Source organism: Eumetopias jubatus, unplaced genomic scaffold (assembly GCF_037043125.1).
Source record: "Eumetopias jubatus isolate StellerSeaLion01/CBP00866 unplaced genomic scaffold, mEumJub1_p1.0 scaffold_8, whole genome shotgun sequence".
Lineage (NCBI taxonomy): Eukaryota > Metazoa > Chordata > Mammalia > Carnivora > Otariidae > Eumetopias > Eumetopias jubatus.
In genome coordinates this window covers 71534086-71557000 of record NW_028274814.1, presented here as the reverse complement: position 1 = coordinate 71557000, position 22915 = coordinate 71534086, and the positions used below count along the sequence as shown (strand labels likewise).

Below are 22915 nucleotides of genomic sequence, written 5' to 3'. Positions count from 1 at the left end.
TATCACTTATCCTAAAATTTCTGAGCTTTTCATTGTATGTAATTAAGATTCACTTTTTTTCCATCAATGTGACAGCCTTCAGGAGATAAGAACTTGGAAAGGTAGAAGAGTAAGGAAAACAGTAACAAAAGGACCAAGATGTGGAGGAGAGAGATAAATGAATATAATAATTTAATTCAACTAGCAGTCATTATTATTCAAATGGCATTCTACAGAGGTTTACAGAGACAGAGGGGGGACACAAGGGCCAAACTCCATGAACTCAAAATCCATGCAGGGAGACAATACATTCTATGTGTATGATTCAAATAACAGGATTAAAAAAACGAAGGCAAAACAATACCGCAGGTGCATCACAGTGTATGCCAAAATGCTGAGAAAATCTGGTGTCATCCAAAGAGGCTCCAAAGAGAAAATGTCTATGTGATTACACCCTAAGGGAAGTGTAGAGTTTGGCACAGGAACCCCAGACAGGAGAATAGTATAAGATAACTAGAGTGGAAATGGGAAGCCAGGAATAAACTCAGAGAAGACCTGAAAAGGAGGAGCAGTGGGCAAAGTGGGCAACTGAATGAAGGGCCTGGAATACAAGGCCAAGGCATCAGAGTCTGATTCAAGAGCTAATAAGAAGACACTGTTTTTAAACAGGAAAGTAGCTTCAGAAATATTCAGATGTTGTGTCTCCATTGTGTCTCCAACAATCTCTTGGGTTGAATGAAAATGTGATCAAACTCATGTTTGCACGTACAAGGCCAATTTGGCCTTTACTCTGGAGGCACCGCTATTGACATATATATGGTTTTTATGATGAAAAGCTAGATTTAAAGAATATATCTGATAATCTAGCAATCTCACTTGTTCATAAACTGACATAGAAGGCATTTATAGTTGGCTAGGCTGGAAATTATTAAAAAGAGGATTCCCCCAAATTTATTCCCAAATGATCAACTAAATAAATGCATGTAGTGCTATAGAGTGAATTTGTCACCCTAGAAGTCATATTTTGAACAAGTTCTAACCTCCATTGTCATGGTATTTGGAGATGGGGTCTTTGGGAAATAATCAGGTTTAGATGGAGTCATGAGGGTGGAGCTCTTATGAGGGGTTCAGTGCCCTTATAAGAAGAGACAGCAGACAGCTTCCTTTCTGTATCTGCCATCTGAGGACAGAAGGAGAGGGTGGCCATCTGCAAGACAGGAACAGAGCCCTCACCAATTGCCGAATCTGCCAGCACCTTGATCTTCGACTTCCCAGCCTCCAGAGCCGTAAGAAAGAAATTCCTATTTAGACTACCCAGTCTAGGATATTTTGTTATGGCAGCCCAAGCCAACTAATATACTTAGGGCCATTATAAACATTTTCAGACCCTTCACTGATCCCCTCTCCAGGTCCTTTCCTAAATTTTTCCTGGCTTTACCTTTCATGGGTGGCAGGAAAGGGGAGGTGAACTTATATTTATCGGATGTTTAGGTAACATCTGTTGGATGCTCTACATATATTATCTGATTGAATCCTGGCAAGAATATGTGACACAATGATCTATGGGAAGTATTTCAAGACAATTTTATTGGAAAAAAAGTGATAGAAAATGTACACATTTTATAATCCACAATTAGGAGTCTTCTAAATAGTATACATATATAACTAATTTGAAATCTGGTAACCATAGTGGACAATGAAAATAAAACATTCCTTGATAACTCTTCTTAAGGATAATCAATAATTTATTTTTTATTGTCACAATTACCACAATTATCTAGCTACATGACCAATGTCACTACATACCACAGGGAGATTGTCCACCTACACTTTACTGAGACATAGACAACGGCCATTTAGGTGTTAAATGTACAACGGGATATTAAAAAGAGGTGGTTTTTATGTATAGGACAAGATGTGGCACATGATTTATTAATGGGGTTGACTTAATACTTATGCCAAGAAGTAAGCATAGAAATGTTTTGGCATTGAATTGTTTTTAGAGTAGAAAATAAGTAAACTAGAGAAATAAATCCAGATCTTAACTTACAATAGATACATTAAAATAGGAAATTAATTGGCTCCTCAGTATTTTTGTTCAAGTTTTTTGTTTTCTTTCGTTTTGCTTGTTTTTTTAATATATGTAAATGAGTTATATGAATATATCACAAGTTAAAGAAAGATCTTGGCCAAAAAGAAGATACCAGTATATGAAAAACAAATGAAAAATTACCAGGTATTTTTGCTTACAAAAAATTTAAACTATAAAGAGTCACAAAATATATATAAAAACGCCACATTGAACGAGGCAATCATACTCTACCCAAACTGGTAGCACCCTCCTAAAATCAGTTGCATCCCATTCATTCAGTCATACAGTGGTGACTGACAAGAAGGCATTATGAACTCGTGTGCCATCAGGAGACTTGGCCCCGTGGGTCATCAGTTCTTGGATTGTCATCCAGTTGTCCAAAATTTTCTTGTTTCTTTTTTTCATCATCTTTTTGTGACTCAGTTCAATGATGTTGATCTCCTTCTTGCCCTCGCTGCCACTCTGGGGGCTCTCCTTAAGACACTCCAAGCGGCTCCGCATCATAAACTCCCGGCGCCTACGCTGCTCTTTGGCCCGAACCAGGTGCTGCTTTCTCTCCTCTTTGCTCCAGTAGCGGCCCATTTTCATCTCGCTCATGGTGTCATCATCCGTCGTCATGCCACTGCGCTCCTCCTTGATCTTTAAGGCACGTTCCCTCAGAATCCGGTCTCGCACTGGTCTCTTTGTTATGTACCGTGTCCCGTCACTCCTGATTTTCACCTTCCATTCCATCTTGGGTTCTGAACACTTCTGAGACTCCTTGCACATGCTCACTAAACTCACCTGGCTCTGAGCATACTCGACTGCAGATTTCTGTTGAATTAACTGCATGTAGCTTTGATAATGCCGGGCATGCGCTGGGATATTTGCATATCTATATGAGGAGCTGTGGTAAGGAGAGAGGTAAGGGATGTGTTCACTGCTGGTTTTCTCCTGATCAGAAAGCTTGTTGCTTTCTGAAATCTTCTCCTTGCCCTCCACGCTGCAGTCCTGTTCCATGGTTTTGGCTTTGGTGGAGGTTGACTCTTTACTGCTCTGTCCGGAAGAAGACTGATTGGCGGCCATTGTGCTTCTCAGGTTTTTCTTATTGGTGAGGTTGATCACTCTTGGAAGGGAGCTGTCAGGGGAACGGTCCACAGTGAGTGGGGTGCTTCTGCAGCTTTCTGCTGTGTTGTAAGCACTAGAACTGTCCTTGTCCGACTTCTCTGGGTGTTCGATGATGTCATCTAGTTTTCCCCGTGGCATATCCATGCTGGTGTTATAATTCCGGAATCCTCCATCATGCAAAGCCCAGATGTCTCCATACTGGTCTGTCACCTTCTGGAGCCTGTGAGCCTGCATGATATTTTGGCACTCCAGTTCAATGTTTCTTAGTTCTTCATTAAGCAACTGTAGCTCGTGCTCCACACCTTCTTGTTCCCCCTGATGGCATTCTATTGTGCTGCTCGAGTAATACAGGTCATACTCTCCAGGGTTTCGAATCTTGCATTTGAGCTCCAAGAGCTGTCTGAATCTTTCACACTCCTCGTCTGGGTTGCCAATGCAGTCAGAGTCAATGTATTCGCCAGACACGAAGCTCTCATTGCACTGAAGTTCAACGCTTCCTAGAGTGTCTTGGCTCTGCCCCAGCTCTCTCGTGCTCTTCAAAGATGTGCTGTTGGGATCCTCAGCTGCATTCTCCTGCTCTGAGCTCTCATCATTCCGCAAGCTTTCATCCGTGCGCCCCACCCCACTGTCCTTCTCATGGTTGTTGGAGGACGATGTTGCCGTGTCTGTTGTGCCTTCCTCTTCTTCTTGTTTTTTTGGCTGAGAAAATAAATTTGAGAGATCAAAGGAAATCGATTATTTTGGAAAAACACCAGTTGTTGCAAAACTTGCTTGAAAAAAAATGATGCTTCTTGGCAAAGGTGTGGTTCCTAGAAAGCTGCTCGAATTTTAGTATCCTTAACCATTTCAGAAATAAAGGCAATTTGCTCAAGGCGACTTTTCATGAAGTGAAATAAAGAAAACCAAAACTGCTTGGAGACCTGCCTTGGGGATAAATAACACAGGCCTCATTTAAATGAATGATTCTTACCTTAAGGTTCTCTGTTACTTGGGAAACTGGCATGAAGGTGTGTAAATGAGGTGACTTTATGGGTCTCTGAGGTGGTAACACACAACAGGATGAGTGAGACACGTGGTCTAAATGGTCTTCTGCAGTTTGGAGGCCTGGAGTGCTGAAGCCGCATCACCTTATTATGAAGATTTTTTTTTTCCTGAACTTTAAGTTCAAAAGAAACTTTGCTGATCTAGTAACACACTGGTAATGGTAAGCCAGACAGCACAGGATTTCAGGAATTGGTTAGTACTGGAGCCTCGGTCCTTCTCTCTATTGATGAGGAATTTTAATCCCAGATGGATTCAGCTTATTCATGACCCAGGGGGAGGTAGAAAAGGTCAGTGCCATCCCCCAGAATCAGAATTTCTTCTATGTTCAGGATGCCATAATCCTGTATATGTGTGCCCTGACCTCAGTGCGTCTCCAAATCACGTTGCTCAAAATCAACAAAGTCATCTTAGGACTGCTTTGGGTTACTTAAAAGTATTTTTCTACTCTCGACTGGTCATTTTCTTCAGAGGTGAATTTTATTCCACTCAGAGTAAAGTGACAGTTCTCATGAAAATCGGAGCAGCACTGATTGGGCATAAAATCAAAAAAAATATATTTTTGACGTATTTGTGAACACACACTCATATGTAAACTTTATTCCTTGGTAGTTTATGGCTTTCATGCAGAACAATTAACTGTTGCTGTCCTAAGAGGATGCATATGTTGTTCTTTCTCTGTGAAGAGGGTAATATTATTTTTTCCTCCATCACTTATCGTATACTAGTCTACATGGCAATTTCTACATTGTATTTCCTTTACGTGTAAACTTACTCACCATTTTATGTGTATATTTTCCTCTAGCAGATGTAATTATACAATTAAATATAATTAAGTCTGTTAGTGTTAAATAAGGACAGAATGCATGAGAAAAGGTATTCTAAAACAGGTGTGTAAGAGTCTCTCAAGAAAATGGCTTTATTTTCTTCCACAGAGGCAGAACAAACGTAACATAAACTGCAGAGGAGAGAACATGACAATGTATAACATTACTTAAGGATTCCCAGTCTTTCCCTCAAATAGTTTTCCTCATTTGTTGAAAATATGCTGAGATTTTAAACATCATATTGATAAAAAAATAATGTTCTAAATAAGTAATTGTAACTAACAGTGGAGTGCTTGGTATATCTGTATGTTCCTTGCTATAAGCTGACAACAGGATCCAGTGTGGTGACCTTCACATGTACCATAAACCCCCAGAGGATATTATTGATATTGGACATCTGAGTTGATACACTACATTATTTACATTTATATTTTTCATATCTTTAATGAGCTTAAAAATACAAGAAGACTAGTTGTTTTTTTTTTAATCTTATTTTTACGTGGAGTGCCAAGGACACAGACAAACTATGCTATGGGAGCTGCTCCACAACGTGCCAACAGCAGCCCTAACACCAAGGACAGGGTATGTAAAGTGAAACTTTAATGTGTATATGGATTTTGGTTTTGAAGTACGGATATACGTTTTTTTTTTTTTTTTTATCGAATTTCCCTTTCTTTAGTCACCAGTTTATGAGCAAGTGTGAAAATAAAAAAGGGTTTTCCATTCCCAAACCTAGAATTCCTAGTGTCTGATGTAATGGCACTCTATCATTTATTATTTCCCTAAGATAATATTATGGTGACAGGCAATGCTTCTACCAAGACATTTCTAATGTAGTATTATTGTTTATAAGGGCAAAGGACTTTTAAAGGTTTCTGTACTTCTTATCATTTTTCAGTCTCATGCTGAAGAAAAATTTCCACACAATGAGAATCTAACCTCAGGGACATCTAGTGTTACCTCAAAAGACCAAGCATTTGTATTACGTCTGATGAGTAGGCAGCATTTGACACCATATCACTTCACCTGGACAGGATTTCTCCCTTCTTTCTTTATTCCAACATCCTCCTGTCAATTCTGTATCAGGTCACATTTTGTATCTAAGAGAGAAAAAGCCTGGAGCAAGGACTTTCTTGCTTGTAACCAGCAGCTGCCACCAAAAAATATCTTTATTTGTGGCCAGCATTGAAGTCGTCCATAAAAATTTCAATCTGTCCCACCTATACTGAAAAGCAATCCCACAGTAGCAGCATCGCTCTTGAGCATGAACTACTGTTTGTGAGGTGGCCAGTGAGCATCCGTGCTCAGGACAGAGAATAGCGCACATGGCTTTGACACCGCAGTCTGCAATATAACGATTTATTTAATATATAGGCACGTGCCCATACACACACGCATACGTCTCTGTTATGGAATGCTAGCATGGCAACATATTCCATCATGCAACTTGGTAAAGTGATAGAAGGTTTGTGCTTCATGTCCCTAAGCCTTGCTGTCCAGGATTTTTTTAAAACTATCTTAAAAAAAAAACCCAAAACACCAAAAAAGCTATCTTTTAGAATGTGTTAAGGATTCATGTTGAGACCAGGGTGATAATTAACCAAATCAATAAACTGACAGCAGAAGTGTTCATAAAATTATATCAGGCAGATGACTGACATGAATTCAACATAAAAAAAATCTCGAATATATTGATCTTGTCTTTATCCCATAGGAACAAGAACAATCACAAAAGAATCCCAAGACTCAGTTTGCCACAGGCCCCTGTATAATCTTTCACTAGCAGTGAATTAATTAAGAGCAGAAACTTTTTTCATTTTAATTTGTATGCTCAGGATCAAGTGTGGTACTTGGGATATATGAGGAGCTCAGCATTTTTGGCTGAATGATTATGTGACCCTAAGGCGAGATGGTATCAGTGATCTCAAATAAAGTGACTCCTGTTGAAGAGTATATAGGTAGGACCACGATACCAAAAACATAAATAAGATTGATGGCTTACATCATGTCATCATCATCTTATACGTGCCTAAATATTCAAATAGACACATTAATATTTTAAATTATAAAATTAATTTTGGGGAGAGAGGTTATCTCATGAAATATAGTTTGTCTCCAGCTGGTATATTGAAAAGCAATGCACATTTTTGCTGTTAAGTTTCTGAATTAGGTCGAACGGTACCTCGGTCAACATTTGAATCCTACTGTACTCTGGCAACAATGGTCCCAAATCTTTCCAAGCTAGAAAGATCTTAATAGAAAAAAATGTATTTATTCCCTCTGCTTCACTTGAGATGCCCATCTGCTCTAAAAAATTACCATTACAGAGGTGTTTGATCAAACTCTTTTTGTTTTTTCTCCATTTATGGTTATGTATTAAGAAAAAAAAAACTAGCAACATTTCAAATGATATAGTTCAAATCGTTGGTCCTACCTGCTCCACCTCATTGGCCGTGCACTGCATCGCTTCATTATGCTGTTCTTCCAGCATCTCCAGGTTTAACTCCTCTAAGAATTCGTTCCTTTCATCTTCCAACCAGCCTTCATCCAGCTGCAAAAGAATACATTAGTACATTATATTAGGTTAGTGGGAACTCATGCTAAAAGAGGGGAACTTAAATGGCAATGCCTGACCAGTTCCTTTTATCATAATGATTCTCTTCAGAATACCAGCCTCTGATAAGTTCACCTCTCAGAAGGAAGAAAAGGTGATTAAAAAAAAAAAAGGACTAGTATGCCTTTTATCCTTTCCTGAGACAGAGCTACAGATTTTCTCTCATAACCAAGTAGATCTCAAAGCACAGAACATTACCATCTTTCAAAATATATGAAAAGCATATTGCGTAATCCACAGCTGTCATGCTCATTACCTCCAACAGTGCCCGTGTTAAAGCACTGCAATGGTACTAATAGGGCCATGAGACAATTGGGTTTTTTTCCTTAATAACAACCCCCAATGAGACTACATACAAAGTATTCCCCACCCCCAGAACACACTGATGCTACCCTCATCCTGCTTTTTTATCTTTAGGCAGATGGCTTCCAAGTTAACAAGATGGCTGCTTGCCACAAATACAGACATTTATTTTATCTGGGGGGAAGAAAAGAAAATTCTAAGTTATTCTTCTCAAAAAAAAAAAAAAGGTGATGCTATGCCATGTCTATTTTGATTCATTTTTCAGGTAGGCTGAATTACAAAAAAAATAGATAGATAGATAGATAGATAGATAGATAGATAGATAGATAGATAGATACATCTGTATCTGAAACATTGCATCTAAGGGGAATGGAGCAGTGTGGAGCACGCAGGGTTTTGTTTGTGGGCTCAGGATGCAAGTATTCTGGTGGGATTCTTACCCAAATTAAACTGAATAAATCTTTTTGGCTTCTCAATACAAAGTGAAGTGGGAAACCTTGCTAATATGATGAGTGTTGACAGTCAATACAGATAATTTGCCTCAAAGTGGATTTCTGGAGCTGGATTACATAAATTAGCTGTCTATGCTGATTAAATTACCTGAATTATTGTCCATGCTCTGTTTTACTCTGTGTCAAAAGAAACAGTAGCTTTCTAATGAGCCAAAATTGACAATACAGTTGACCCTTGAACAACAGCGGTTTGAACTGCATGGGTCCACTAACATGCGGATTTTTAAAAAAATAAATACAGTACAGTACTCTAAATCTATTTTCTCTTCCTTATGCTTTTCTTAATAACATTTTCTTTTTTCTAGCTTACTATATTGTATGAATAGTATAGAATTCATGCGACATATAAAATATGTGTTAATAGAGTGTTTATGGTATTAGTAAGGTTTCCAATCAACAGTAGGCTATTAGTAGTTAAATTTGTGGGGAGTCGGAAGTTACACACCCATTTTTGACTGGGTGGGGACTTTGGCTCTCCTAATCCCTGCCTGCATTGCTCAAGGGTCAGCCATAGTTTGAGGTGTTTTCACCACTCAACAATGGCAAAATAAGCTCTTAAAAGTAACTGAAACTGTAAAACTTGAAAACAAAACAAACTCTGAGAGGACATTAAGTTGCGCCAGAAAAGGCATTGGCATATATGCATCATATTCCTTAATAGGAAGGTAGTTGTTAGTTTCTTGATATTTATTAAAGGCTACCTAGAACTTAAGTTATTCAAATTTGACTGAGGCCAAAAGTGTAGACACATTTATTCATCCTCATTTATCTTAATGTAGCCTGAATAACTTGAGCAAGTTCTACCTCATTGACTTTGATATGCAGATGAACTCTGAAAATTAAGCTGACTAAAAATTCAAATTCAATTTATAATTGTCTAAGTTTTACATTCTTTTTTAAAAAAATTTATTTATTTATTTGACAGAGCGAGAGAGAGAGCAAGAATAAGCAGGGGGAGCTGCAGAGTGAGAGGGAGAAGCAGGCTCCCCCTTGAGCAGGGAGCCCAATGCAGGGCTCCATCCCAGGACCCTGGGATTATGACTTGAGCCGAAGGCGGACACTCAACTGATTGAGCCACCCAGGGGCCCCAGTTTTATATTCTTTAATCCCTTGTAAGTGTCATGAAGCTGCAAACTCCAGACTCCAAAAGAAATTACATAGAGATAGAAATGTTTACTTTTTATAAGCACACCAAGGAATTTTTCTTTAACCAGGTCAAAACAAAATATTTGCTTGCACAGATGTAGTGAATGATGGAACAGTTTTCTGAAATTTAAATGAAGGGGTGGGAAGGATAAGGAAAACAAACAGTAGAAATTAATGATTCCCTATAACTCTTTTCTTATTAGCTAATCCCACAGATCCCTGAGTTGCCATCTGTAGTCAACGTACATCTACTTTGACAAGTCTTTTGGCTGGAGGTGTACACTGCAAGTGAGTAAGGAGAGCTTCCTGCTCACTTCCTTCCCCTGTTGTATTTCCCTTTCCACCTAAACATGCATTCACGGTAGTCTGAGTTTCAGACTCTGCCACAGGCCGACCGTTCCCTGGAGCTGAGCTGCAGGAAAGGAGGACTCTATGAAACTGGGACATGTCTGCACAGCAGTGGAACCTATGTGGCATTTCAGAGAAAGGAACAATCTGCATTGTCTCAGGAGGAGTGTTTACAAGTTCTTATGAGAGCCCTCTCTGCCCCAATGTCCCAAGGGAAAGCAGACAGAATAGCAATATCTTTAATGGTCTGAAGAAGAAAATGGGCAGAAAATGAAAGAAAGTTGACAGGGAATGAAAGATATGAGTTATTTAAAAATATTGCACTGATGTACAAGACTGCCCCCAGCAAATCAGTAGATCATTTCCAAGAATGTAGGGAGTATTTGAAATATTAAAAAAAGAAAAAGTCTAGAAAAAGCACACAAGAAACTTCCACATATTCACTGAATAAAATTCATTTGCAAAAAATGCAATAACAAGATACATTGAAATTGATAAGAAAATACAGGTGAAATAAAGGCAAGGTTTTCTTGGATCTTTTCTTTTTCTTGCCATTTTATACCATGTACTGCTTAAATTAGATTTTTAAAATATGGTGTTAAGATTCATTTCCTTTCTTTCTTTTTCTAGAAAGCTGCTTTTCCAAAGGCCATTAGCTCTCTTCCAGTGTCATGAGGCTTCTTTAGGATTCAAGGGGCTGAAGCAGATCCTGATTTTGACAGGACGGAGAGTATCCTGCAGTCAGACAGCCATCTTTTCTTAACTATGGAAAGGAAGTCTTGTTTGGAAATTCATCCTCCAACACTGATTCTATTAGGTCAGGAGTGTAGTCAGGTATTTGAAAATGCCACCAGTTCTACCAACCATATGTATTCTCTCAACGATTAACAGGATCTAGTCTTATGTCATTAATTTTGATTCTTTCCACAGTCCATTATAGCTGTTTTGTGGCATAGTTTAAGGAAATGCTTTAATTCTAAATTAATGAGGTTCTCTAGCAGTTACATGGAAAGGGCAGGGAAACCACATTACAACATCAAAATATCTTTTCTATGACAGGGACGACCCCTGAGTTCTCTTCAGTTTACCATGAATTTCACTAACATGTGTTTAGCCCCTTTCTTGTGTTCTTTTTCAAGAAAATGGGATCAGTGAGACTAACTGGTTTGCAAAAGTTCCAGCTAATTAGTGAACTTTCATACATATTCTGTATTTTTAAAAATTCACTCCTCAACAGGCAGTCCAGCCAGGCATATAGGCACCCCTCCTCACTCCTGAGACCTCAGGTGTGTAACTTTACTCTGCCTTGGGCTATAGCAGGCTTTATGGGAACCATTTAGAGTGGTCAAGGGCATAAAGGGAATATATGCGGAAAGGGTGATCTTTTATAACCACTATATTCAAGTCAGGATTTGGTCTGACACTGAAATACACTTACTCAATTTAATTTATAGATAGTATGCAGTTACTGAGTTTGAAAAATATCAGATCAATAACCTGGGAGACAAATGGTGACATAAGCAACTTCACTCAAACTATTGACAGATGTATAGAAGATGACAACGTGTTGTCCTTTCTGCATTGTGGTGTGGTGGGGTATGAAAAGAATATAAAAAGGAGGACCAATAGCACTTTTCTTCCACCATTACCTTTCCTTTACTTTCATGACATCTCCCCTCTGTTAAAGATATAAACAACAATTCCTCCAGAAGCTATTCACTTGCTTTTGGACGGATAGATGTTTTTGTCACACTACACTTAGAAAAAATTCCTTTACTACACATGGAACTGCTCCATGCTACAGAGGCCACTTTATTTGATAACATTCTAAAAAGATTTAAGTTGATAGCTGGATATGCTAAGGTTTCTCTCGTTAGAGATTCTTTCAAGATACCTTAATGTGCCAATTAAGTATTTTTAGATAGAAACCTAAAGCAAGGATCCAGACAGAAGTGAGAATCATGTAAAGTCGACCATTTTTCATTTATGAATTCATTCAAATAACTGGCAAGTGGAAGGAGAGAATAATGGTTCCGTCCTGTGTGCTTTTTTCCTTCTTTTTTTCAAAAAGATAAGGTTGATAAGGTTGGTAAGTTAGGAAAGATGGCTCTTAATTATGTTTTGCATACTTGGCTTTACCAATAGCCATGGTACTGATTTGGTATAGAATAGCAAATAATGGATGTCAAGTTCAGTCTCAAGATTTCTGATCTCTGCTCTGACCTGAATCTCTGGCCTTGCGACAAGCAGCACGATTCTCTTGCACTCATCACTAGACAGCAACGCCACTGCTTCTTCTCGATTCTGGACATCTTCCCCATTTATCTAGAAAACAAATGAAAGTGGCACATTAGTTTCCATTTCCACAATGCTGCACACAATAAATGGCAAATATCAGCTCATTTATGGTGAATGTATGGACAATGAAGCTCGCACAATGGGCTCATCTTCAGCCCCTCAGTGGTAAGTGCCTTCACTCAATTACGCGCTTACTGTAAGAGCCATATCGATCCCTGAAGGATGGCGGACATCAGAGGAAGCAGTTATGTTCATAAATGTCCAACCTGCACCCTGGCAACATACATCTAGCAACACAATTAACCAGCTCCTGACAGGTGACGTTCATCTTTCTCCGCTCAGAGTAATGGAAGTGTCACTCTGAGATAATAGTGCTGGGGGAAGCAGGACTGGCAATCCCACAACTGAAATCCGTCATCCTGCATGCCTGCTATGAGCCAATTAGAGAGCTACAGTATTATCTCTCACCAGGCAGTGCTCCCAGGCCACTGCTGATTGCATTTTCATTTAATCACCTCATTTTGTGTGGGTCTGACTCAGTTGCCCTGATCACTCTCGGGATATCTTTCAGTGCTTCACTAATCAAAAGAAGGACAGTTCCTCAGTAACATCCTTATCAATACTCCAGTTCTTTCTAAGATTTGTCCATTTCCTCAAACAACAAAACTAATGAAGTATCTTACAGCTCATCTTTTAAGTGTACTTAATTTAAAAAAATTAACAGGAAAAATGGCTTTTTGCAAGAAACCAAGCTTCAGTAAACTTTTGATTAAAAAGACTCTGGTGGAATTCAAAATATATCTTTTTTCCTTTTTCTAAATTCTATGGACAGAGCAAATAAGTATTTTAAGCTACATTTTCATGTTCAAATGTATTTAGCTCTGAGTTAACTGAACTTCTTTCTGTGGATATTTTTATTTGTATTATTTTATTGATTGTTCAAATCCATGGAGACAATGAGGTTTTTGATCATAGTACAGAATCAAAATATGCAGAAAGAAATTTCAATTAAAGACATCAAGTAATTATATCTAAAATGAGTATTAATTATTTTGGGGTGCCTGGGTGGCTCAGTTGTTAAGCCAGGTCATGATCCCAGGGTCCTGGGATCGAGCCCCGCATCGGGCTCCCTGCTCCGCAGGAAGCCTGCTTCTCCCTCTCCCACTCCCGCTGCTTGTGTTCCCTCTCTCGCTGTCTCTCTGTCAAATAAATAAATAAAATCTTTAAAAAAATTTAAAAAATAAAATAAGAATTATTTCAATAAATTAAATAGAAAATGTGGCTGTACTGACCAATTTTTCAATAATTAACATCTTTCCCTAAGGATTTCTGCTGAAAAGCATGAAGTGGACTGCTGAGATTTTCTTCCTGTGGATCTTTGGGATTCTGGCTGAGACATGAGGGCAGATGTAATTACTGAAACAAGCCCAGGAATCTCAACTCTGGACCACAATAAATGATCTTTATTCCTAGACTCTTATCACACATATGGAACACAAAGAAAGCAAGACAATGCATAATAGTCAAAGGGAGAAGTCATACAACAATATGTTGTATTTTCTTACTCTGATCAAACGAATATCACCCTTGTTTTTCACTTATATATGTAGACAGGAAATTCAGCTTTTACAAGTTTCAAGCGCATTTCCTCTTTTGGCAACTCACAATAAAATTCATCAAATTAGAAAACAGAAGCTATGATTCCAAAACAGGAACTAATGACTGGAAAGGTTATTTGGTGGTTTTTCATAAATATACATCTGAAAAGCTATTTCTGTGCTGAATCCAAGGCTTTTTCTCAAATAAAGATAAATTGGCAGTGGTGGATTCCACTACACCCACCCCCCCCATCCCCAGTGAAGTGTAGTTTGAAAATAATGACTTGAAAATGTTTACTTTCTGTGAGCTTTGGGGGCTTATGTTCATTTCACAGTAATTCTTAAAATAGTATATCTGCAGTGCATCTATTTGTCTATCCACTATGGACCTAATCGTCCATTCTCCCTCCACTATCAGGCATGCTGAATCCTAGGAAGAGTACGTTGGATGCTCTCAGACGTGATTCACCTTTTCTGTGTAAAATCTAATGCTCCCTGCTTTTTTCACTCAAGTATGTACATCTAAATTCTTCATCTAAATTTCACTTACCATTAACCTAAATACTCTTCATTCATGTTTATTTAACGTTACTATTATGTTTCCTATATTAAAGTGCAGGTAATAGTGCTTTTCTCAGAGTGTTCGTGTAAGGGTTAAATGAGTTAATAATATGCCTAGGGTTTAAACAAGTGCCTGGTATCCAGGAAGTGCTCTGGGTTGGCACATGGTACTGTTGATATTTTCGTTGTTGTTAGTGTTATTATTACTACCACTACTATCATTATTTATATTTATATTTTAATCCTCAGTAAAGATTTTTTCTTCTAAATAAAGCAAATATAGTAAAATTCATGCACAATAATTAAATCCATAGTAGCAAACACGGTTCTACTTTAAAAGACTTCTCTCTCATATGTATTTTTAACTCTTAGAGAAGCATCAAGAAACAACATGGTGTGTTTGATGTGCAGTCCCATTAGATTTGGTATTCGTCTCTCTCCTCTGTGAACTCCACATGACCAGAGCTACGGTCTCCAGTCCCAGCATTAAGTCCTTGTCCTGGAAGGACAGATCCCATGTTGTAGAAACACATTTCCATTCAGAATCCTATGTGGAAGGAAATGAATTCACCACAGAGGTCTGGTGTTAAAATGTAATTTATTGTTTCTTTTTCAAAATAAAGGCCACTTTAGCAAACTGGCTGATAGATCCTACTGAACTCAAGACATTAGTCTGATACCCAGAGTGATACTGGAGCAAGAAATGCAGCCCTGGGTTTCAGCAAAGAGTAAAAGTTTTGAGGAATGGAATCAGATAGAGCTTTCAACCTTCATTTGCTCTTGTTCCTGAAGGATGTCTCGTAGCTACAGGATTGTTTGTGGGAAAGCAGTTTGCTGTGCCTGAAAACACCAGGCAGACATAAAGGCGAAGGACCCAGAATCACTCGGAGGAGATAAGTGAGTGAGTGCATTACCACGGTTTAATGGAAGACTTTAGTTTTAAGAAAAGAGAAGGAAAGAGAACCAGGAGAAAGGCAACATGTAACTTTTGTCATAAATGAGGGAAAACTGCACTAGAGAATATGTCTTGTCTCATTCTCTGTGCAGGGCTGTATGTAAATATTGATTTCAAAGCAGATACTGCCTTGACTTAGGAGAGATTTGTGGGGTTACAAAGATAAATCAGCCAAAATCTCACTTTAGGCCCAACCTCCTGTATGTGCATATGAGTGTGTATGTACGTGTGTATGTGCACATATGCGTGCTGAACCCTAAAAGCCTAGAAATGGTTTAATATAGCTTTTTTTGCATGAATGTGCCAATTTTTAGATTTCCTATATTGATGTACCAGAGGTGGGTGGGCAACTGAAATTCTTGGCATCTGACCACCTATGGAATTTATTTGAAAACCCAGGAACCTAAGGCAAAAGAGGCATGATGTATTTTAAGTGTGCTTATATTGTAGTGTGGAAGGAAGGTAAATAATATACAGAGATACAGAGGTGGACAGAACAGAAATGGGAGGAAAACAGTTATCCAAAGGGAAGAAAAGAAAAGTGTAGGAACAAATGCTGGAGACAAGTTTATGCGTAGGGCGGAGAAAAAGAAAGAAAGCTCAGTAGGAGTCTTGTTGTTCCACTGCTTGAGGTTTTGCAGGGTTTTGTCAGGGAGGGAGTAATCCTTAGGAACATGACTGACTTTTTTGGCCAACATGAGATTAGGCTGCTGACATGGAATACTGTACGCTTACTATCCCAAGGAGGAAGTGAGAATATAGCCCTCTGATCATGGATGTATGTGGTCTTTAACTTTTCCTCGGGGCTCAGAAAAGCCCGCCTTCACTCAGCATTGCAATTTTGTGAGAGGACTTCCCCATATGAATTCCTGAGGCCACATCTGATACCACAAGCTTGGGGCAATGGCACGGTATATAGAACTGTCAAGCACTTGCAGGGAAAAAAACACACGAGAATTAGAACGTGTTCTCATGAAATTGGGTCATGGTTTTTCTTCTGTACAGTCTCTACCTTGGGCCAATCTAGTGTGAGTACCTGTGTGCGGGTGGTGTCCCTGGGTGAGGTCACCTAACAGACCCGCGATGTACTACCTTTAGAAAATTTTACCTACACAATTAGGAAAGGACCATAGAAGTACTCTCCTTAGGTCATCATGAACAGGAAATTAAAACCACAATGGCTCTAAAGAGATTCATTTAAATAAAAGCCAGCCAGGAAACTCTAAGGATAAGAAGTAAATCCTCTCTTTCTCCCCTTCTCATCTCCCTGAGACAGGAGTCATTAATTGTTCATTACAGGGTATCCCATAATCTCCTCATCAGCCATATGGGAGCGATTTGTCTATGGGTACGATTTTGTCACAGTTTTATTTAATATAATTTCACCATCACCCTTAAGACTCTTTGTTTCCTGTGTGTGCAAATAGACTTGAATTCTAGGCTTTTTAATGTGACATGTATTTGTTCATTAAGTGTGACATATTTGTCACTGAATATAAAGTAATCAGGCAGACAACAGCATTTTGTCAATCCTGCTGTTGTTTCTTCAATGAACCAGCTCCATTAAGGAATGCCTTATTATCCAGCAAATATTTTATCTGAAAACTTTATCTGCCTCTAATATAGCCAAGAATAAGGAAGTAGCAAAACAGATAGTATGTATATATGAAAATACATATATTTTATTTCTATCTACCTCTACTCGTAGAACTAATAGATGTAATTTTAATGACCGTATTTGTAGATTTAGCTTGTGGGAAAGTGGTTAGCTGGAAATTAGGGAGGGAGCCAGTGAGGCTGCAGTAGAAGGTGTCAAATGTAGAGAGGAGATGGTGAGAGAAAGAAGTGACAGCTGGACACAGCAAGAGAAAATGACAAAAAATACACGCAACACATCGGAAAATGTGGCCAACTAGGGTGATTTCAAATTGGGGCACAGAATCTTCCAGACCTTTTAACCATTTAGTATTTTATTGTATTATAGCATCATGTAATGATTGCTGGGCACAACATGACCTTGAGCATCATAAGAAGGTTACATTCTTTTCAGTTGAGTATATTCAAATGTAGAGGTTAACAGGGTGGGCAATACATTTATAATTGTTTCCAAATCAAAATGGTAATAATAATAATAATAATAATAATAATAATAATAATAATAAAATGTGTTTGAAGCTTTCATTATCTGGATGATACACAAAGATGGTACCCTTGTTTTTTAATGAGGCTAGATCAGTAAAGCTTTATTGCAGATTTTATTCATTTATTCTATCGCTCTCTCCACTGAATACCTCTGTTTCATTCATTCATTTATTCATGTATGATTGAGAAAGACACTGAAAATATGGTAGCAAACAAGACTATGCCTTGGTTTCCTGATTCACTCACCTTTCCCCTAATAGAGCCAATGACACAGTCCATTCTGTTTAACTACAGGTCACCACTTAAGGAGCTATAGAAATAGAAGTCATATATTCCTGAAGTTTTCTAAAAATTAGTAGGGCCATGAATGACCACTAATTCAGACTTTTTTATTGTTTCCTAATTGGAGTCTTAGGAGAAGGTCCTTGATGAAAAAGGAGTTCCACAGCATCTAGCTAGAGAAGAGAAAGGGTATGAAGAAGAGGTGTGAATCAGTGAGTGGAGCCCTGAAGAAAGGCGAGGAGAGCAGAAGGCTGGGCAGGATAACATTGCGGTATGGGCCCCAGGCGGTGCTGGCACACCGTGATCATGACAATGCCCCACTGCCTTGTCATCATCTGCGTGTCCACCTATCTTTCTAATTGCATGGGGAGTGCCCCAAATGCTGGATGGCACCTTGTCTATTTTTGAAGCCCTGGTCCTAGGCAGAGTGTCGAATCTATTCCTGTTGAATGCAAAGCAACATTCGTCAGGCATTTGCATCTAGGAAGGAGAAGTGGGAACTGTGGGTCTGTCACAAAGTCTAAAAGTTATGCAGAATGTTTGAACAGTGGATAACTTCCTCGATTTGTCTTCTGAGTCATCTTCCCAGCTTTGTAGTTGTGCGATCTGCAGTAAACTCAGCCCTGAAGGACCTCGGCTCTTATTTTGGGTTAATCTGGACACACAAGCTGGGGAGCTGTGTGTCTTTCTGCAGCACTCTCTATGGGAAAAGACTCAGAGGAGATAGAAAGGGTCAAGGCAGGTACAGGAGAGAAACTTTGGCATTCAAGGTTAGTCCTCATTTGGCCTGGAATTCTTTCCAGCTCCACATCCCCCTGATGTTCTGCTTATCATCTTGCGCATTAACTTGAAATGTAGTCAGTCTCTACATTTTCACATTTCCATGCGGACAAGAAAGCATTTCCCTGCCCCCCCCACCTGTCTCCAGCCATTCAACTGTAAATAAATCAAATTTCTTCAGACTTCTAGACTTTCAGGTTGTCATGGAACATAGGAATCCACGTTTACCTAATTTATTCTGGAACAGGCAGCAGTAACATGCTGCTGCCACTGCCAGTACTGCTGGCAGTTAATGTTTGTTACCTACCATGCAGGGTGCTAAGCATATCACACGTATAATCACATTTAAGCTCTGCAACAATATGTCTTATTATTGCCATTTTTTAAGATGAGGAAACAGACTTAGGATGAGAGGCAAAGTAAGGTGGCCGAATAGGTGGTGGAGCTGAAAGGTGAAGCTGAGTTATCCAAGTCCAGAGATTATGCCTTAATCACTAATCATTAGCCAATAATTCTTGATGAATAATACCATCCTTGCTTAAAAAATTTTTAAACGATAGCTTTTTGTTTTGTGGGTGTTATCATCTAGGAAAGACAAATGCTTTCCTCTGACACTTTCTAAAAAACTAAATAAAATTTGAAACTATTGAACAAATGGTAGGAAACTAAAGGAAATGACCATGCCACATACTTGCAAAATCCGATCCCCTTCTCGAATTCGGCCGTCTTTGGCAGCGATGCTATTTGGATCTACCTGTAATGGAGAACACATAACATCTTTAACTGGATATGCAATATTCCCCCAGGAACTTAAAAATATGGTTTAAAAAATATTTTTAGTAACCTGGTTCAAAATTCTTTACTGATTTATAGAATGCGTGCCAAGGTTTTCTGTAAAAAAAAAAATCACTGATTCAAAAAATATAAGTGGGCTATTTTAGAATTAATAATAAAATTAAAGAGAACTAGAGCAGAACTTAACTATTTTTCTCTCTCCTTCTGTCTTTTCTTTCTTTCTTTTTCTTTCTTTCTTTCTTTCTTTCTTTCTTTCTTTCTTTCTTTCTTTCTTTTTTCTTTCTCTCTCTCTCTTTCTTTCTTTCTCTTTTCTTCTTCTTCCTTTTTTTTTTTAACTTCCATTTGCTTTCTACTAGGGTGATCTTTAAATCCTGGTTTAGCTGTTTTAGAAAAGCTGAGAGCTATACTGTAAGTCCATACTTATTAAAGAAATTTCTGTCTCATGAGCACATTAACTTAGAAAGAGATTTATAATCGATGTTGCTTGAAAAATGAAAAAAAATCCTATCCATGTAGATTATTACTAGGCTCTACATTATAGGGTGAAGTGTATTAACTACAAATTATTTCAGAATAAATAGCTATTTAAGCCTTTATTGGGAGTTTACCAACATTTTAATGGGCCAAACTTGAGTGATGACTTACAGTTCACTGGGGGTAAATCTGTCTATCATATTTTGAATGATGGCTCAAAGCCATTTATTTGAGCTTACTCCATCAAAGCTTTAATTTAAGCAAAGTATTTCAAGTGTAGCATGAGGTTGATCCATCCTATCCAGATGTTAGGTATTACTTTCTTATTAGGTGGTGCCACCTAATAAGTGAATTTTAAGTGATCAATCAAGAACAAAAGACACTTTAATTATGTGTAAGAAGTATAAGGAAAATATTCCTTTCAAGTACATATGTTCGGTTCCTGTGGCTTATTTATTGTCCCTGGAAAGTTAAGCTCCAAAGCTGGCATATTTAAAGGGTAAATAGAGACTTAGTAGAAGGAAGGGAGGTATGATTAATCATTTGTATCCTATTGAGAAGCTGTTCACAATCTAAAAGTTTGCCTACAGAACCGTAATCAAACTAATGCCAAACTTTGACATTTGTACCTCTGTGCCTATTACAAAAGACAATTCTGCGACTATTTCCTCACCATAATTGCAGGGATTACCATAGCTGTCCATTCAAAAGAGGTGTCTAAGTCAAACATTCTCTGGAGATTTTTCCATTGCAAGATCCAGTCAGTAAAATCTTCGGTAAAGTGATAAAGAATAACGTTTACATTTATAGAGCTGGGTAATTTTTTCTTTTTTTTTTAAATGTAGATCTTTTTTTTTATGTTATATTAATCACCATATAGAGCTGGGCAATTTTCTAAGTGCATTAATTACATTATTTTTTCCATATTCTAAACACCTCTGTAAAAGCAATGAGATAAACGTTGTTGTACCAAGTTTCTAGTCAAGGAAGCTGAAGCTCAGTGAGTTAGGTAATGATGTTAAAGATCATGGCCAAGAAGAACAGCATGGGACATCAATTAGTATGTAGTTTGTCTAACTTCTTTTCACACATATACATATACATATACATGGTTTCACACACACATATATGTGTGTGTGTAGAGATATATATAGGAGGAGTTAGGCAATAGACATACATCTATGTACATATGTGCTTGCATATATGTATATATACATAATTTTCAGTCATATGTACATATAATTAAAATAAATTATACCTTCCTACTTCTCACAAAATGATTCTTTGGCCAGTCTTAAAAAATCACCTATAATAATAAATTTTGCTTCACATTTTTTTCAAAGTAATTAACACTAAGTAGAGTGTTTCACATTTAGGTACCTAACTTTCTGAGAGTGATTATAGGGGTTGAATAAAACAAACTCATAGATACATTCCTTGGATATTCAAATGTATCAATCCTGCCAGCAGAGTAAAATGTGTAATATTTGTGATATTAGATGTAAAACAATTAGTCAGTGCTCTTGTTAACAGCACTAATAAAAGGAATGGAAGGACAAATGTTTGCTCATCAGAAACTTTGTTTGATTTCTGCATACTTAGGGGAATTTATTCAAATTTAGGCAATGTTCCCATTTTTGCAGTTTTCCTTACTGGGATTCTGTGGTGAAAGCGTCCCCATTAAACAAGCTGATAATAATTACATTACTTGGGCAACATAATTTACTTTCTTAATTGAAAGTGACAAGTACTGGAACATGGCCAATTCTTCACATTCAGGCCTCCCAAGGATTTTCTCGTCTGAGTCATTTGACTCCATTCTTCGCAGTCTCCCTCCCCCTACCTCCCCTCCTTGGCATTTCTTACCTCGCTGACATAAATGCCTGTGTCTTCTTCATCATCCGTTCTGTAACAGACTGTCAGGCCCAGCTTCTCTTGACTACTAACACGACACAGCTCGACCTCCTGAGAGAAAAACACACAGAGAACGACATTTATCTCAGAAAGAAATCCCACAGCAGAACGGAGAACTCACTGATATTCTCGGGGTCGCCCTGGGAGGATTTCATAATTACTGCCCAACATTTGAAATTAACTTACATTACCAAAATCATCCGAATGTACCTTCAATGTATTTCTGTATCCTCAAGCCAATGTTTCCAATTTTCATTGTACAGGTGGAAAAATGCAATTCTTTTGTATCAAAGCATAAACTTAAAGCTTAAAAAATTATACAATAAAGTATAAAATATGCATCAATCAGTAAGATATTTGAGACTGTCAAAGTAAGTAGAAAAATGTTCATAAAAATACTGGGAGTTACTGTGATTTTATTTGTATTTTAATAAAACAAAACAAAGTTCAAATTAAAAAAGACTACACTGGGCCCTGTATCAATCCTTCTTTTGAGTTCTATACAATATGATAATCAGCAAGTGTTTTGTATAGCTCAGGCCAAGCCTTTCTATTATTTTGTAGAAGCTCTCACCCTTGGAATGAAATGGTTCATCCAGGCTGTAGGGAGAGACATCAACAGGCAATGATTCAAAATGAGGCAGTAAATGAACATGGAAACACATTTACTGAAACACATGGCTAAGGGGCTTGAAATGTCAGTCCTTAGATAATGTATATTGAATCTATTTCCTGATTTATGTTCAGTAAAATAATAATAAATTTCAGTGTATTTCATTTTTATATAATGAAATAGACTTGTACTACTCTCAGAAACAGATGACTTAAGGATAAATCGCATAATTCCAAGCGCTAAAAGATAAATTGGTGTTTTCATCATGGAGAGCTTGCTCCGAATGGATGAAGAATATAAGGTCCTTTGGTAAATATCAGATAAGATAAAACAAAGTAAATTTAAATGGGAAGAGAAGTCTGGATTAAGTTTCTGGAACTCGGGCTCTGTAGGAGTTGCAAATTTGTCTGCCTGGCTTAAAGCTCTTTCTCCAGGTCCTAGAACTATAGGCATAGTGCCCACTGGGCACTCAGTAAATCCAGGCTAATGGCTAATTTCAGATCTTTCCTGATGTTCGTAACTTTCTGTAAAAAC

At 38.0% G+C, this 22915-nt stretch overlaps 1 protein-coding gene across 2 annotated transcripts in view; it reads right to left on the bottom strand.

Annotated features, from left to right (window-relative positions):
• Positions 1-2350: 2350 nt before the first annotated feature.
• PDZRN4 (PDZ domain containing ring finger 4) overlaps positions 2351-22915 on the bottom strand; it is a 351409-nt gene continuing 330844 nt past the window's right edge. For both annotated transcript variants that reach the window (XM_028123165.1, XM_028123166.2), the window contains 5 exons: positions 21721-21819; positions 19277-19339; positions 12193-12294; positions 7481-7597; positions 2351-3877 (listed from right to left, as the gene is read on the bottom strand). In XM_028123165.1, the coding sequence (XP_027978966.1) occupies positions 2351-3877; positions 7481-7597; positions 12193-12294; positions 19277-19339; positions 21721-21819 (1908 nt within the window). The remainder of the gene's footprint in view (positions 3878-7480; positions 7598-12192; positions 12295-19276; positions 19340-21720; positions 21820-22915) is intronic.